Source organism: Lissotriton helveticus, chromosome 6 (genome assembly GCF_964261635.1).
Source record: "Lissotriton helveticus chromosome 6, aLisHel1.1, whole genome shotgun sequence".
NCBI lineage: Eukaryota > Metazoa > Chordata > Amphibia > Caudata > Salamandridae > Lissotriton > Lissotriton helveticus.
In genome coordinates, this window is record NC_136067.1 from 2,058,295,987 (window position 1) to 2,058,312,433 (window position 16,447).

The 16,447-nt window shown below is 44.7% G+C and overlaps 1 protein-coding gene across 1 annotated transcript in view; it reads right to left on the reverse strand.

The window, feature by feature from the left end:
• Positions 1–15,318: 15,318 nt before the first annotated feature.
• The window catches only part of LOC144762983 (putative G-protein coupled receptor 139), an 84,715-nt gene continuing 83,586 nt past the window's right edge, over positions 15,319–16,447 (reverse strand). The window contains exon 2 of the mRNA XM_078648296.1: positions 15,319–16,268. Coding sequence (XP_078504422.1) covers positions 15,319–16,268 — 950 coding nt within the window. The remainder of the gene's footprint in view (positions 16,269–16,447) is intronic.

Genomic DNA, 16,447 nt, shown 5'->3' on the forward strand with positions numbered 1-16,447 from the left:
GACGCATTAAGCGTACATGGAGGAGAGGGAGCAGGTGCTAGTAATCAAAACCCTGTATTGCATGTAGTTACACCTCACACTATTCCTCTGGCTCCCCCTGAGAGATTTTATGGGGATCCATCGTAATGTTCAGCATTCCTAACACAGTGTCAGTTACACTTCCTATGTAAGGCCTCGTGTTTCCCAAACGATCAGGCCAAGGTGGCCTTTGTTCTATCATATTTAGGGGGTTCAGCAGCAAATTGGACGATCCCTTTGATAGACAAAGATGATCCCTTGTTACTGGATTATGATGCTTTTCGTAGGGAATTGCGTAAGATGTTTGATAAACATTCTTTCACACATGCTGCGGATACTGAGTTGTTAAACTTGAAGCAAGGTTCGAAAGATCTAATTACCTATATTTCTACGTTCAACAGACTAGTTGTAGAGGCCGACTGGCCCGCTGATAAACGTAGTGCCCTTTTTTATAAAGGCCTACATGATGAGCTTAAGGATGCATTAGCTCACGTAGTGGATCCTCCTGCTACATGTCCCGAATTAATCGATCTGGTGGTGAAAATAGATCACAGGTTAGGCGAAAGGCGTAGAGATAGAGGACGTTATGAGTACCCTAGAGTGAACACTAGAGAAAAGAAAGTGGAGGCTGAAGGAAAACCCGAGGATCCAGAACCCATGCAAATAGGCAGTATTAGAGGGCCTTTGACTGAGACCGAGAAACAAAGATGTCGAGAGCACAGGTTGTGCCTCTATTGTGGCAAAACTGGACATTTCTTGAGAGGATGCCCAATCAAACCCAAACAGTTCCGCAAATCGGAAAACTAACAGACCCGAAGGTAACAGAGACCTTACCGCCGGGTCCATTGGCTCATATGGTCTCATTAATAATGACAAACACAGGACATTTCTTTATCCCTTCTAAATTGTCATGGCATTCCAATACCCTTACACAACCCATCATGATCGATTCAGGGGCTTCGGGCAACTTTATGGATTATCAATGGGCAAAAACCCATGACATCCCTAAAGTGCAAAAAGGATTCACAGAAGAAGTATATACTATAGATGGGAGTCCTTTGAAATCCGGGCCTATTACGCGTTCTAGTGTCCCCTTGGAGATGTATTTGGATTCCACACATTGGGAGACTCTTGTTTTTGACTCAATTTCCGGTGGTATTGGGGCTTCCTTGGTTGCGTCTCCACAATCCCCGAATAGATTGGCAAACCTCTAGGCTCACTTTTGGGGAGGGATGTGAACAACACACATGCTCTAGGAGTATGGACCTTTCGGATTCCTCTACCCAGAGTAGTGCAGCACCCATACATAAAACAACTTCAGTTGCTTCGGTTATTCCCGATGAACCATATTCTGTGGAACAGCCTGACATCGTTTTACCCCCTGTGTATCAAGAATACAAGTCAGTATTTGATAAGGAACAAGCAACCTGTCTGCCTCCCCACAGGGTATACGACTGCCGTATCGATTTGCAGCCTGGCGCACGTATTCCTACTAGTAGGGTGTATTCACTTACGGAAAAAGAAAATATGTATTTAAGGGAATACCTTGATACCATGTTAGACCTTGGTTACATTAGACCCTCTAGATCTCCAGCTTCATCAGCGCTATTTTTCATCCCTAAACGGGAAGGTGGCCTACGCTGCTGCATTGATTATAGATCCGGGAACGCCATTACGATTAAAAACAAGTATCCCTTACCACTCATCTCCTCTCTACTTGATCAAATAAAGGATGCGAACTGGTTCACCAAATTAGATCTCCGTGGGGCCTACCATCTCGTTCGTGTCAAAGACGGAGATGAGTGGAAGACGGCATTCTGCACCAAGTTCGGCCTATATGAATACATGGTAATGCCCTTTGGGCTTTGTAATGCTCCTTCAGCATTCCAATATTTCATTAATGAAGTGTTGAAGGAGTATCTTGACAAGAGTGTCATTGCATACATTGATGACTTACTAATTTATTCTAAAACCCTTGATGAACATATAGGCCATGTAAAGGAGGTTCTACACAGCTTGCAAAACAATTCACTGTTTTGTAAATTAGATAAATGCTTCTTTCACCGCCACCGGGTCGCTTTTTTGGGGTTTATTGTATCAGCGCAAGGTCTGAGCATGGATCCACAGAAAGTCAGTGCTGTTTTAGAATGGCCTCCTCCTAAGAACATAAAGGAAATCCAACAATTCATTGGATTCTCGAATTTCTATTGGCGTTTTATACACCAGTTCTCAGATCTTGTGGCTCCTATCACGCGCTTATTGAGAAAAGGAGTCCCTTTTAATTGGTCTGTGGAAGCTGACAAGGCATTTACCATTTTGAAAGATGCATTCACGAGGGCTCCTATTCTGAAACACCCTGATCCCTCTTGTCCGTATGTGGTGGAAGTGGACGCCTCACAAGTGGCGGTAGGGGGTGTCCTTTCTCAAGCGGATTCTGACACTGGAGAACTCCATCCTGTGGCCTACTATTCACACAAGTTGACTCCTGCCGAAGTGAACTATACAGTTGGGGAAAGGGAACTCCTAGCTATCAAGAAAGTGTTGGAGGAATGGAGACAGTATCTATTGGGCACAAATCACACGGTTACTGTATTGACAGACCATCGCAATCTACAATATCTAAAATCTGCTAGAGCATTGTCAATGCGACAACTGAGATGGACGCAGTTTTTTAAAGAGTATGATTTCAGTATACATTTCAGGGCGGGCAGACAAAACGGTAAAGCAGATGCTTTATCTCGTTTGGGGTTTGAACCACTACCAACTGACGATAAGCCTCCCTGTATCATTGCTCCTCAAAGAATAATAGGAGTCCTTACTACTGAAACAGACTTTCTTCTACAAGTTAAGAAGGCCCAACAAGAACCTGCTTCTCAAGTAGTGTTACACCAACAACAGTCCCAGGTCAGGTCGGACCTACATTATGTGCAGGGATGATTATTCATCCCCACTATACCCCTTCAGAATCAGGTGATGGAAAGGTGTCATTCCCATAGTATCGCAGGTCATCCAGGGTATAAGAGAACATTAGAGCTAATCAGAAGATGCTGTTGGTGGCCTCATGTAGCGAAAGATGTACAACAGTATGTTCGGACTTGTCACATATGTGCCCAAGGGAAGACATCACACAAAGGATATGTGGGCCTATTGATTCCCCTTCCTACTCCTTTGGCTCCCTGGCAGTCTGTATTGATGGATTTCATTGTAGAGCTACCACGTACACAAAGGGGGAATAACACTCTCTTAGTCGTAGTGGACATGTTTACCAAATCAGCTCATTTCATCCCATTACAAGGGTAACCTACATCTTCCGTTCTAGCTGGGGTTTTCCTACAAAACATAGTTAGACTTCATGGTCTTCCCTCTATCCTAGTCACGGACAGAGGCTCTCAGTTCATATCCAACTTTTGGAAACAGTTATGTAAGTCTCTGAAAATCGAAGTCCACCTCTCATCGAGTCATCACCCCCAGACGGATGGACAAACGGAGAGGGTGAACCAAAGCCTTGAACAGTTCTTGCGATGTCAGTTGATGCAGGAACAGAAAGAGTGGGATGAGTTGATTTGGTTGGCAGAACTGTCATATAACAATAGTCACCATTTTTCTACTCTGTTCACTCCTTTTTATGCTACATATGGGTTTCATCCTAAGGTCCTACCCTTTTCTCCTTTGAGGCCTTGTACTAACCACGCTGTACAAGATTTGGTCACACATCTGCAAACTGTGCATTCCACCATCCATGATAACTTAGATAAGGCCAAATCTGATTACAAGAAAGCAGCAGATACACATAGACATACAGGACCCACTTATCAAAAAGATGATAAAGTCTGGCTTTCCACCAAATATCTGGCATTAAAAGGAGCCTGTAAATTTCGGCCTAAGTTCATTGGTCCTTTTCCCATCCTCCGAGTCATTAATCCTGTGGCCATGAAGCTGACACTACCACCATCTATGAAGGTACACTCTGTCTTTCACGTTTCCCTGTTAAAACCAGTTGCACCTGATACCCGTCTTCCAACAACCCCTCTTCCCGCAATTATAGACAATGATGAGGAATACGAGGTGGGTGCTATTATCGATTCTAGGAGAGTGCGTCGTCGCCTCCAATATCTGATCCACTGGAAGGGCTATGGCATCGAGGAAAGATCTTGGGAACCGGCAAGTCAAGTGCATGCTCCTCGATTATTGCGAGCTTTTCACAGGCGATTCCCCCATAAACCAAAACCTGTGGGGGGCACTGTGGGAGGGGTGTTCTGTCATGCCTGTCGTGTGCGCGGAGGACCGTGATGCACTATAAAACCTTTGTAATTACTCAGAGCGGTATATCAGCCGTCTGCTAGAGAAACGTGGTTGGCAATGATTGGCAATTGCGTATACAGAGTCTGTGGCGTATGCGCAGTGTTCGCGCATGCGCAGAAGTGAAGCAACACGAGTCTTAAACCTCCCCGAAGAACCAGGAAGTGCTTCGCGTTAGCCAGCTGTGTCCAGTTATCGTTCCGGGTCACGGTGAAGGCATCCGAGGAGCTAGCGGGCCGTTGGGGTAGGCGTTCGTCTTTTCCATTGTCCGTGATTCCTGTTCCTGATATCGTAAGTCCTGAGAAGCGGCTTGCTTCTGGGCTGTTATTCTTAAATTCCGTTTCTTATGCTATTTGGTTTTGCTCCGCTTTGAATATATATCGCGGTTTTGCAAACTCGCATGTAATTTGTTTACCTGAATTATAGACCACGTTTCTTACCTCTTATTCCGGAGTGGTGTTTATTTGATTATAGCTTTACCATCCTTGGTGAAGTTTGAATGTTTTGGTACGGCGTTCTAATACAGAACTAGTGGTGAGTGGCAGGGACAAGAGAGATTCCTTCGGTACAGTGGTGCTTGGATATTACTCATATCATTCTCTTGTATTTAGATTTATGTTGTGGTGGATAACACATAGACAGAATACTATTGAAGTTCCAGAGTTATCTACTTTCCTTATTTTTCATCTCCCTCCACTGTCTAGAAGGTACCATTACTTTACATTTCATTACATACAGTGGGAACTACACAAAAGGGGGGGTTAGTTTTCACTCTTCTATTGTTATATTTTTATACAGACCCAGTCTCAGAAGATAGACCCTCCTCTGAAACAAAGAAGATTGTGGAGTGTTGTTTCTTTCCCTTCCTACCCTTGTTTTGTTCCCCTGTTTTCCCCCTTGTTACTTTTTGGGGTTCAGTGTTTATGCCTGGCTCCCGGAGGGTGACGGGGGGGAAGCTGGGTGCATAACATCGTGACTCCAGGACACTTCCGAGACAAAAAAGGTGCGTGCATTACAGATACTCCCTTTCCTCCCGAAAGCAGTAAAAATACAGTTGTTACTGCCTTGGTCTTACCCCGGCTGGATTATTGTAATAGCCTTCTGCTAAATGCCCAACAGGGGCTTCGTAACAAGTTGCTGGTGCTGCAAAATGCAGCAGCCAGACTCCTGACGGGCATTCCGAAGTATGCATCTGTGTCGTGCGAATTCACGAAATTACACTGGCTGCCTGTGCGGAAGCGGATTGCTTTTAAGGCCTTGTGTTTGGTCTTTAATGCCCTCCAAGGCTCCGGACCGGCCTGTCTGAAAGATCATTTTCAATGGTATAATCCCCTCCGACAGTTAAGATCATCGAGTTTGCGACTGTTCCTCGCATAAGGAAAGCGCGATGGGGGGGTAGGAGTTTTGTGCTGGGGGCCACAAAGGCTTGGAATGCCTTGCCCTTTGCTTTGAGATACACAACTGATCTTATGATATTCAGGAAGGGCATCAAGACTTGGTTGTTTACACAGTAATCCCGTCGGTGCATTCCCTTTTGGAGTATTTCATTAGCGCCAGGACACCTCCGGGTAACAGTGCACTCTATAAATGTGAAAATAAATAAATAAATAAACAAATTAAGATCGATTTATTAAGATAGTACAGCAGAGCAGTACACCTCACAGCTGACCAGACCATCAAATGCCAAGGCTGGAACTTCCACATACCAGATAGAACATTCATAGGTACTATGGGAGGTTGGGAGGGTGGGAACACAAAGAAAGGGCTACTGACACCAGGTAGCCATATTGAAAGAAGCACAAATATACAACAGTATCCCTCCGGTTTTTCAATGGCATTACTTGCTCAGGGAGGGGTCCAACTGCATCCATATGTTCCCCCATTGGCTGTTGGAATAGGTTGAGATTAAAGTCTCCTGTGACTCGCAGGTGTGACTTGTGATGACTATTGTAAGAGCTCTTCCTGTGCTCAGAGGTGGATCTGCAGAGGCCACAATAGCTCACACCTATACAACCAATTAGGTGTAGTTACCTTAGGGAAGAGCACCCCTGTGGCCAGTCAGTTTGGCATGACATCACAACGTTCACCATACACGCCTCCCTGTAGTGTCAAGACTCCTAGAACCAACCACTCCCCCATGGTGTGGTATGCTACCCATCCAATGCCTCATCAGGTGTATAAAACACAACATAAATGCAACAACAATAGAACAAAATAACATGAAAAAATATTGGACCTACATGTCATTTATAAAAAACATGTGTAGCTTTGATTGTGCCTGTTTTGTTTGTACAAGGAATACTTGAGGAGGTTATAAACATTCAAGACAGGGCGATGGATGATGGACACAGTCTAATTCCAAAAGCAACAAGACCAACATTGTGCAGTAGGTGGGAAATTCAGTGGTGGAATCAGATGTCTTGATATAAGACTCGAGGAAAGGAGGCCCAGGAGAAACATTTGATAATATATTTTTACGGAAAGGAGAGTGAAAGAGGGCAAAATTACTCTCTCACTAAATCAGGCTGTTTTCCATAAGTGAAAGCTCTTATTCATGTTTTCTCAACGTTCTGCTTGTGAATAGGTGAATGCGAGAAGGAATGGCTTGAATAATGGATGGATGACCTCATGAATGCATGGCTGCATGAATAATGAAGTTATTTTTTTGCCCATGCACATATTCATCCATCCACTGAATCCATCTCATATTCATTCACTCACCCTTCCACCCGAACTCACCGTTCTCGAGGAAGCACTTCCACTTTTAGAAAACTCCAGACCTATTGGCTTTGCCAAAGCTTGTTAAACATGCTATCACTTTTTCAAAGCCATATATTTTGAAATGTGATATGATTAGCAATTACAACAGCATAAACAGCATTCAATATGAAACTACTTTCAATGCTGCTGCCAAGGTAGTCTGTCAATCATCCTCGTGTACTTAACCATAAGCCCCTCCCCTTACCTATGACCCTGCCTTTCTCCTCTTCTCCTAGCTATAAACTTTTCTGCCCATCCAACACTTTCACCCTCCACACATGCAGACTCTGTTACACCTAATCCATTTGTCTTGATTTCTTTTGAATATATCTATCATTACATATCATTACTGGTTGTTCTTTTTGACTTTAATATCTGTCTTTTCAAAGCTCCAGTGCCCAGAAGCTGAAGGAACCCCGACACGCCAGGCAGCACCCACAGCTAGGGCAGCAAATACTCAGGCTGGAAGGGGACTGCCTTGAGGTGTTGGGGCCCAGATGTTCTCATGTGGACTTCCTTTCAAGATACTAACACAACAAATAACATGGTTTAATATTCAAATTTACAACCCCAATCATTTATAAACTAGAAAGATAAATTCCTACAACTTCTCAGGAAACTGATTTTAGCCCATTTTCTCTTGCTGGAAGGATTACGTTGTGTTGGCCAGTGACAGCCCTTGAGCTGACCCTAGTTATAAAGTATACCTTTAAGAAAGTCAAATGCGTCCCTCAATCCTTCAATAAGGTCCTCCAAAGCTAAGACAGGAATTGAGGGAAGAGTTCAATCCCCAGAAAACAAGTGGAGACGTGTGGCTCACCGATTAGAACGGCAGACCCTGAGGCAGAGGTCTGGCCCAGGACCAGCGTTCACTCCCCGTCGCGGCAGGGTCTTGGGCTCAATGTCCTCGGACCTGATAATTCTCGCCTCGGTGCCTATTCTAATCATGGGTCCCACTCTGTGACTCTGGGCAATAGCTTGCTTCATCTACACACCAGCCCTAACAACGCTGGGATGCCTGGCTTCACCTTGGGGGTGCCCAGGAGTGGACACCTCACAGGAACAGGCCAGGAAGAGTTCCACAGCGGTATTCGTACAGCGCTTAGAGACCCCCGGGAGATAGGCGCTCTACAAGTGCAAATTACAATACATTACATTACAAGTGCACTGTGGTCTAATTCCCCCGTACACCACTCTCACAGGAAATGACTGTTTGGAAATGAGTGTCCATAACAAACTGTGTGCACATGTTCCTCATTCAATCAATAATTTATTGCATAGGCTAGGATCAACAGTAAAGAAACAACCACCATTTTGTAGCATCATGGTTCCTGTTCTAGCTCATCAGGGAAGGTACTCTCAATAGCCTACCATGTTTTATAAATTGAATTAACGCATCTTGCAAATGCGCTTTCTAGTTTAGCCTTTGGCCAACAAGAGATAGACGACCACAGAATGTTCTGTCCGTCCTTAACTTCCAACTTCATCCTACATACTATCTGTAAGAAAATACCCTTTTTGCATTGTCCCCGCCCACTCTTTTCTAGATTTTATTGCTGGTGAATGGACTGTGAACATTGGGGGGCTGCCGCCAGTGCTTGTGCTCTGACCTCTAAAATATGTACGACTGGCTAATCCCTGATGAACTTATTTAACTTACCAGTAAGTCCCTGTAAGTGGTATCCTGTTTACCCAGGGTCTGTAAGTTAAATGGCATTAGTGGACTGCAGCTCTTATTGTGCCATCACTAAAGTGACTACCGAAAACATGACTCTAGGTCTGGCACAGCATCCGAGACCGCAGTTTTAATACTCCCATGTTTACCTGCTAAAAAACATCCTTTTAACAGGTCTAAACCTTCCTTTTCATTTCCTCAAAGTCACCCCTAAGCTAGGCTCTAAATGCCCTTGGACCAGGGTGCATGATATTTAAAAAGTAAGACATATGCACTTATTTTTTACATGTCTTGGCAGCGAAAACTCTCCAAAGTCATTTTCACTGCAGCAAGACTGGCTCTCTCATAGATTAAAGCACCTTATAATGCATAAGTTCAATTTGGAAATAGCTAGAACCATGGTTTGAAGGCTCAAATTAATAGGAATTTAAAATTCAACTTGATGGTCAAGTCGGATTATAAATTACTCATTTGAAAATACTCCTTTTAGAAAGTTGGTATTTTCTTGCCAAAATCCTATAGTAACCTTTTCAGAGTTAATTGCCAACTATCACCTGGCAGCCTGATGGGAGGTGTGAATGGCTCCCAGGAAAGACAGCAAAAGGGTCTTGACTGCTAGGAGGTGTGACCTCCCCCTGATAGGATGGCCTAGGAATGTGCACACCAACTACACAAGCTTCAAAGGGACAGCCCCTGTCTCAGGCAGATGTAACTCACACCTAGGGCTGCTCCTGCCGTTGTCCAAGTAGCCAGAGTGGCACCAATCCCAGTGGGGTGAAACCTGTTCCAGAACTGGGTTGCAGGGGGAGTTCCTCATTTCCCTAGCTCAGCTGTGTGCTCAGAGCTCTGACCAGGGGAAAAAGGAATCTGCCATGTTAGATTCTTACAGAGCAGGGCACTGTGGGATTGTTTAGGGCCCAACCCCCAGGAAATGATGTCAAAGTGGGTATGGCTGCCCCTGGGAACAATTTCCTTATCAGACATGGAATTTCCTTCACACACAAGCTAGTGGCAGGTATAAAAGTGCCCCCGCCCCCGGGATACCTTCTTCGAGACACTGATGAACCCGAGGAAGACTGACAAAGACAGAAGAAGGACTGTACCTCCTGAGCCCTTTGGACTTCAGAAAGAGGACTGGACCTACAGTAACATATGGAGAGAAACCCCAAGGGCTGGGCCTGCTCCCACAGGAACCCAGAACTGAGTAGAGTTGCATCTAAGGCCTAGCTGGCTAGCTTCTGTTATACTACATGGACCCAAAAGCTACAAGATGTCCACCTTCCTGAAGAACCCAGCTGACCAGTTTCAACTGGACTGGGCCTAGACTCTGCTGGTGGCTTCCACTGGAATGAGTCCTGAACTCCAAGTAGTGTCCCTGAGGTCCTGGGGCCATTGGATAAGTGTTAGAGTGCACGTCTCCTGCCTAAGTCTAAAGACTGGGGCTAAGTCCTAAAGTAGAAATCTTCAGCAAGCGAGGGCAACAAACAGTACCCAGTTGGGGAGAGACCTTCCTTGTGTGCGATTTTTGAATTCCTCATGCTCTGATCTTTCCCTTCAAAAGTCAGTGACTTCACCAGGACCTCACCCAATGGCTATCCGGCATCGTGGAACCCATCTCTATCACAGCCGTCCGCCTCGCCCCACTGAGGATTTTCGACTTCTGTTCTATAGGCTAAGCTAATTCAGAAGGTAAAACATTTTACTGGACCAAACCTGGTACCTGCTCCTTCACCGTCGACCTTTGCTAGTGGTGCTTTGGGCTCTTTGGAGCTAGAAACCTCTAAAACTCTAACAAATCATACCTCCAGTTCCCTACATCAGATTTGTGTTATTTTGGTTTCTGTTTATTTAATAAAATGTGTACCATTTTATTGTGTTGTGTTTTTAATTTATTAACCCAAACTAATAATCCACTTTCTCACACTATCTTAGGCGAGGGATGACGATTCCAATTGCTGCCACAGAACCTTAGAATGTCTGTTTTTTCTAAGTAGAAGTCATGAAAATGCAAAATTTTCAGCATAAGCTCTACCTGGAGGCTCACAGGAAAGACTTACACTTTCAAGTCCATTCAATAATATAACTGACCTCTATGTTTCTATGTTTCAAATTCTTGCAAGCCTTCCATCTGGGAGCCCGGCCACTGCTATTGAACCAAGGATTCAGGCGTGGTTACGCCACTAGCTCTACCAGGTTTAGATAACGCTACATTGAATGTGGGAGGTATTACCATCGCCTAGGAATTTCAAGTTACATAGTGCCTGGAACAAGCCTTTAGAATTAACTGTCCACTTTGAATCTCATTCAATGTGTTAATCTTACATCCAATTTGCCAAGACATCTGTCCAAAAAGACTTCGGGACCAATTCCAGTACTTGCAACACAAGGGTGCGCACTACGGACATGTTGATCAGCCGGAGGCACAATGGCTTCTTGAGTTGGTGTTTTGCAGCAGAAGTGACTACAGTGTGCTGGGCTCAGCCTCAGGGCAGCATTTGCTTCCTTTGCCATGAGAAATGGTTAACCACAGGAAATCATAGATGCACAAATTTTGTCCGGGGTGGGGGAAAACTACTCTGGACAAATAGAAGAGGCTTCCCCATCAGGTACAAAGGTTTAATGGAAGGGGCAGCAAAAGCATACATGTAACCACATCTCTCAACAGGGGTCCATTGCTACCAGTACTAATAGGAAGCAGCTACTCTGGGTAAGTGAATACCTGCCCCCATAGCTATCCTTTCAGCACAGCAAATGCCGCTGCATTTGCGAAGGAAAGCAAGAATGGAAAGCCAAGCATGCTTTTTATGATCTCACAAGGAGCCGCCAGGTGTGCTTGTTACCCCTCCACTATTCTGCTTATGTGTGACTAATGCATACCAAGTGGTGGTGGCAGCTTCACAGAATGTTCTACTAGTGAAAGGTTTTCAGGACTCGCTGTAATCCAACGATACCGTCTTGATTACACTCAGTGCAGCACAAGGGGGCCGATTCACAGAACTAACTTAAGACAAAATCCTAAACTTACTACTTTTGGTATACACGGAAGGCATTTAGTAGTAGTAAAGTTAAGATTTTGTCTTAAGTTTGACTTAAGACAAACTTAAGACAAACTTAAGACAGACCTAAGACAGACTTAAGACAAACTTAAGACAAACCTAAGACAGACTTAAGACAGACTTAAGACAAAATCCTAACTTAAGTCTGTCTTAAATCTGTCTTAAGTTTGTCTTAAGTCAAACTTAATACAAAATCCTAAATTTACTACTACTAAATTCCTTCTGTGAATACAAAAAGTAGTAAGTTTAGGATTTTATCTTAAGTTAGTTCTGTGAATCGGGCCCAAGCACACTAAGATGCAGCAGGAAGGGTTTGTGCCCTAAACAAGCTTAAAAAAATACAAACAAATCAAAATGGTGGTTTATGGTTTAGAACACCAGAGAAGGAACAAAGGGTCTTTTACTTTTTATGGTGCTTAGCTGGAAGAAAAGCTCACATTCTGGTATACAGAGACAGAAGATCGACAAATACGACTATCAGTCATTGTCCCCCTGGATCAAAATAGTTTTCTCTTTGTAGAATAAACAGAAAGATGCAGTTGAGGCACCAGGCATTTATTGCTACATTCATGCCAACACAAACCACGACCATTTTGTAGCACCTTGTCTCTTTTGCATGAACTGCCGCCATGATCCTACACATAGGATCCTCCAGTGATGAACCTCCTCAGAGGAGATCCCTTCATCAGCTCCAGCACAGACTTCCTCCTACTATCTACAGCTGTGCAAGCAGTCGGTGGATCCGCACCATGCCCACATATCCCTGCGGGGTCGCCACATTCTCTGCACCAGTCGCCCCGCAATCCCACCACAGATGTGTGTATCCAGGGGAAGACTTTCTTACTCTCCACCTTCTTAATCTCCACCTTCTTACTCTCCACCTTCTTACTCTTCACCTTCTTGCACATCAGATGTCTGGCATTACTATTGCTAACAAATGGTGTAAGGCTGCTCAATTTCCTGCCTCTCGCTTCCAACGCCTCCTTTTATTTCTTTGGTTTCGCTGTCCTTTTAACTCACTTTTGTTATGTTGTCTCACTGCTTTGTCATCCTCATATGCTTTTATTTGGGATTCATGCATTTTTCTCTTTTAAAATATGTTCCTATATATATATAAATATCTATAAATATCTTTAGCAGCATATACATTATACAAATACTTAATTGTTGGATGGTTTTCCTCTTCTCATTTTACCACTGAGACTGTCTGAAAGGATACTTAGCCAACTTTAGAGCCTAAAACACAAAGATGTGGCAAGCGTAAGCCTAAAATTGCAATACATTTATAATATTTTAGATTCCTAAAAATCCCTAGCACTAGGCATCAAAAGCTGTAAAAATCACATTTTTCAGTATGCTCCTAATCCTAAACCAGTACATTTTCCATTATCAAAAGATTATTCCACTTTACAATGAAGGATAATGTGCTAATGTTCCTTCACTTTTTTCACTGTATTTAGAAAACATTTTTCTGCTGAGTAGATCTGTTCTCCTGGTAGGATGTTTCCACATCCAGTTTAATTCTAACATTAGCCTTTTTACCAATGCAGCTCTGATCTAGAGAAGTTTGGGAGTATCTCTGGAATACTGTGTGTTTCTGTGTGTGTTTTTCCTCATTTAAAGGTGCAGCTACAGCTCCAGCTTCCTGCGCTTCATACCAGGTAAGGAATTCTGTGCGGGGAGTAGTATTACCACAGTTATTGCTGCTGTAGTACCACTGCTCTATGTATAACAGTTATGGTAAATGTTAAATAAGTGCAAATTCACTCACTCTGATTTGTTTTTCAAGGGCCACTTTCTTCTAGTTGCACACATTTTGTGTGGAAGCCCAAGATCACATAGGTGGCTATCCATAAAGTTACAACTTTGGGGTGTTTCATACCTTCCCCTGGCCCTGGGACATCATGTTCACTGAGGAAAATCTGCCTCTGCGTGGATTTTCCGTGTCACGGTCTCCACCTGTGCGCGCTCATGTCTGATGCTTTTTGTTCAGTGAATCCGGGACTGTATTTTGCTTTCCCAGAAAACATTTGTTATGCACTGAAGTGGAAGTTAGGTGTGCCCTGTATTCTGGGAGCCAAGCCTTACAGGGATGCTTATAGTCCACACCGTGTTTGTATGGCTGCACTGACCTGATGGGATTGGCTATCTTGAAACACCTAAGCAGATTTTCTACAGCAAATAGAATGGTGACCTCTAGATGGCTAAAGGCCTCATACCACTTCAAATATGTTTTATACATTTCACATCATTTTTAAGACAAGCCATGCCCACCCAATCTCGGGTATCCTTCTCCACTCTGAAGAGTTGTTGAGGGTTATTTCTCCACCTCATTCCTATTATGTGGAGAACCTTTATGAAAGCTCAGATTGCTTCATAAAGGACTAAGGCGCATATTTATGAAACTATGGTGAGGCACAGTGCAGCAAATCACCTGGCTGCGCTGCGTCACCTGGCTGCGCTGCGTCACCTGGCTGCGCTGCTTCACCTGGCTGAACTGCGTCACCTGGATGCGCTACGTCACCTGGCTGTGCTGCGTCATCTGGCTGCGCTACCTGGCTGTGCTGCGTCACCTGGCTGCGCTGCGTCACCTTGCTGCGCTGAGTCACCTGGCTGCGCTGCATCACCTGGATGCACTACGTCACCTGGCTGTGCTGCGTCATCTGGCTGCGCTACCAGGCTGCGCTGCATCACCTGCCTGCGCTGCATCACCTGGATGCACTACGTCCCCTGGCTGTGCTGCGTCACCTGGCTGCGCTGCGTCACCTGGCTGCGCTGCGTCACCTGGCTGCACCTGGCTGCACTGCGTCACCTTGCTACTCTGCATCACAGGGAACGAGCAGGAATGCACTGTAATTATAAGAATATGAAGCATTCCTGTTCATTGGCGCCGTTTTGACTGTCTAGCGCCAATGTAGGCACCCTTGCACCATGGTGCAAGGGTGCCAGAGGTACGCGCAGGATTGTTTTTGTGCAGGAAGGGGCACCTTACTGCACAAAAACAATTTTGAGAGACAAACTCCTCTTTCTATATGTGCTGCAGAAAATTTAAAAGACAAAGTGATGAGGAGAAATAAAGACATTTCTTCCTGTTATGCCTTCCCTGGGAAGGCATATATTTTTGGCACATTTCCAGGTTTACCAGTTCTGGTAAATCTGGAACTGTATCAAAAACCATGGGAATTGCGTGGGAACACCCATGGATTGCCTCCCTGGTGCGAAGTAAGACAACACATTTATGGAGCCCCTCAGGGCCACGCATGGAGGGCTTGCATGCCTTCATAAATCTCGTTTTTGATTTACATCACTTTTGCAGCATGTTGCGTGGTGCAAGAGCAACACAACAGGGCTTGTAAATATGCCCCAGGTACATATAAAACAGTGAAAGGGAGTGTGTGTGATGAGCACCGCCCTACACCACACTCTCCACGCAGTTCTGCATGACCAACAGGTTCTGCCTGCAGTCCACCTTCTGCCAAGTGGGCCATCAGCCAGCATCCCATTGCTTTCTTAGGTAGTGAATATCTCTACTTTCTTTATTGATGGGCTATGAGGTGGTTTGCAGAGAGCAGAAATTGCAGACTTGGCTCCTCGCATCAGCTCCTGCCTGAACTTTTCAATAGTTAGGGCATAAATGCACATGTTGCTGAAGGAGCTGAGGACGATGAGCATGTTGGCGAGCATCCTGACCACATTCACCGGGTGGTAGAAATTGTATCGGTTGACTGGAGGGTAGGTAAGCCGCTCCACCACTTTGATGACCATCTTTGGAAGCCAATGGCCCAGGAAAGAGATGGTGATCAAAGCAAGAAGCATGATGGACCTCCTCCGTCGGGCCATCTCTGGGTCATCCTCGCTTTTGTTGGCTACCGCACTCTTTAACCCTTGGCGGACCCTTGATGTGATGACAATGTTCCACACAGTCAGGCCATTGGTGAGCATTAGCGCGACGAGTGGGATAACAATCCAGACAGTCGTCTGGAAGTGGTCGTAGACGGACAAGATGGGGATCTTACTCAGGTCTTTTCGAATAGTGCAAATGTCCATTGATGTCCCGTTGGGCCCCAGAGTTGGGACTGGTACGTAGATCCAGAACGTAGGCATAGCCATGAGAAAGGCACCAGTGTAGACGCAAAGTATCACTCGTTGCGTGTTCTTGGCGGTGCAGTACACGAGCTTCAGTTTACTGCAGCACACAATGACATACCGGTCGAAGGTGAAAGCCACGGTGAGCCAAGTGAGAGAATACACACATGTGAAGTAGATCCAGTTACTGACCCCACAGGAAGGCTTTGGCCACCACAGTGAGATGTTGACATAGAAGTAGAAGATATCCCTGAAGACCGTGACCACAAGAATCAAGAGGAAGTTGGCTACGGCCAGTGCCACGAGGTAAAAGATGATGGATTTGGAAAGGTCCAGCTTTCCCTTCCAGAAGACGGCTATCGTGAGTATGCTAGCTGATTGAGGAATGCAAAGAAAAACATTAAGTAAGCATATAGAAATAGTGCCATATATATAGCATACACAAGATCATTGTCATTTAATAAAGTATACAATTTATTTATTGCAGGCAGTGTTTTGGTACAGTGAAAACTGTGGAGTCCAGTTTGCTAATGGACAGGCCAATGTTGCATGG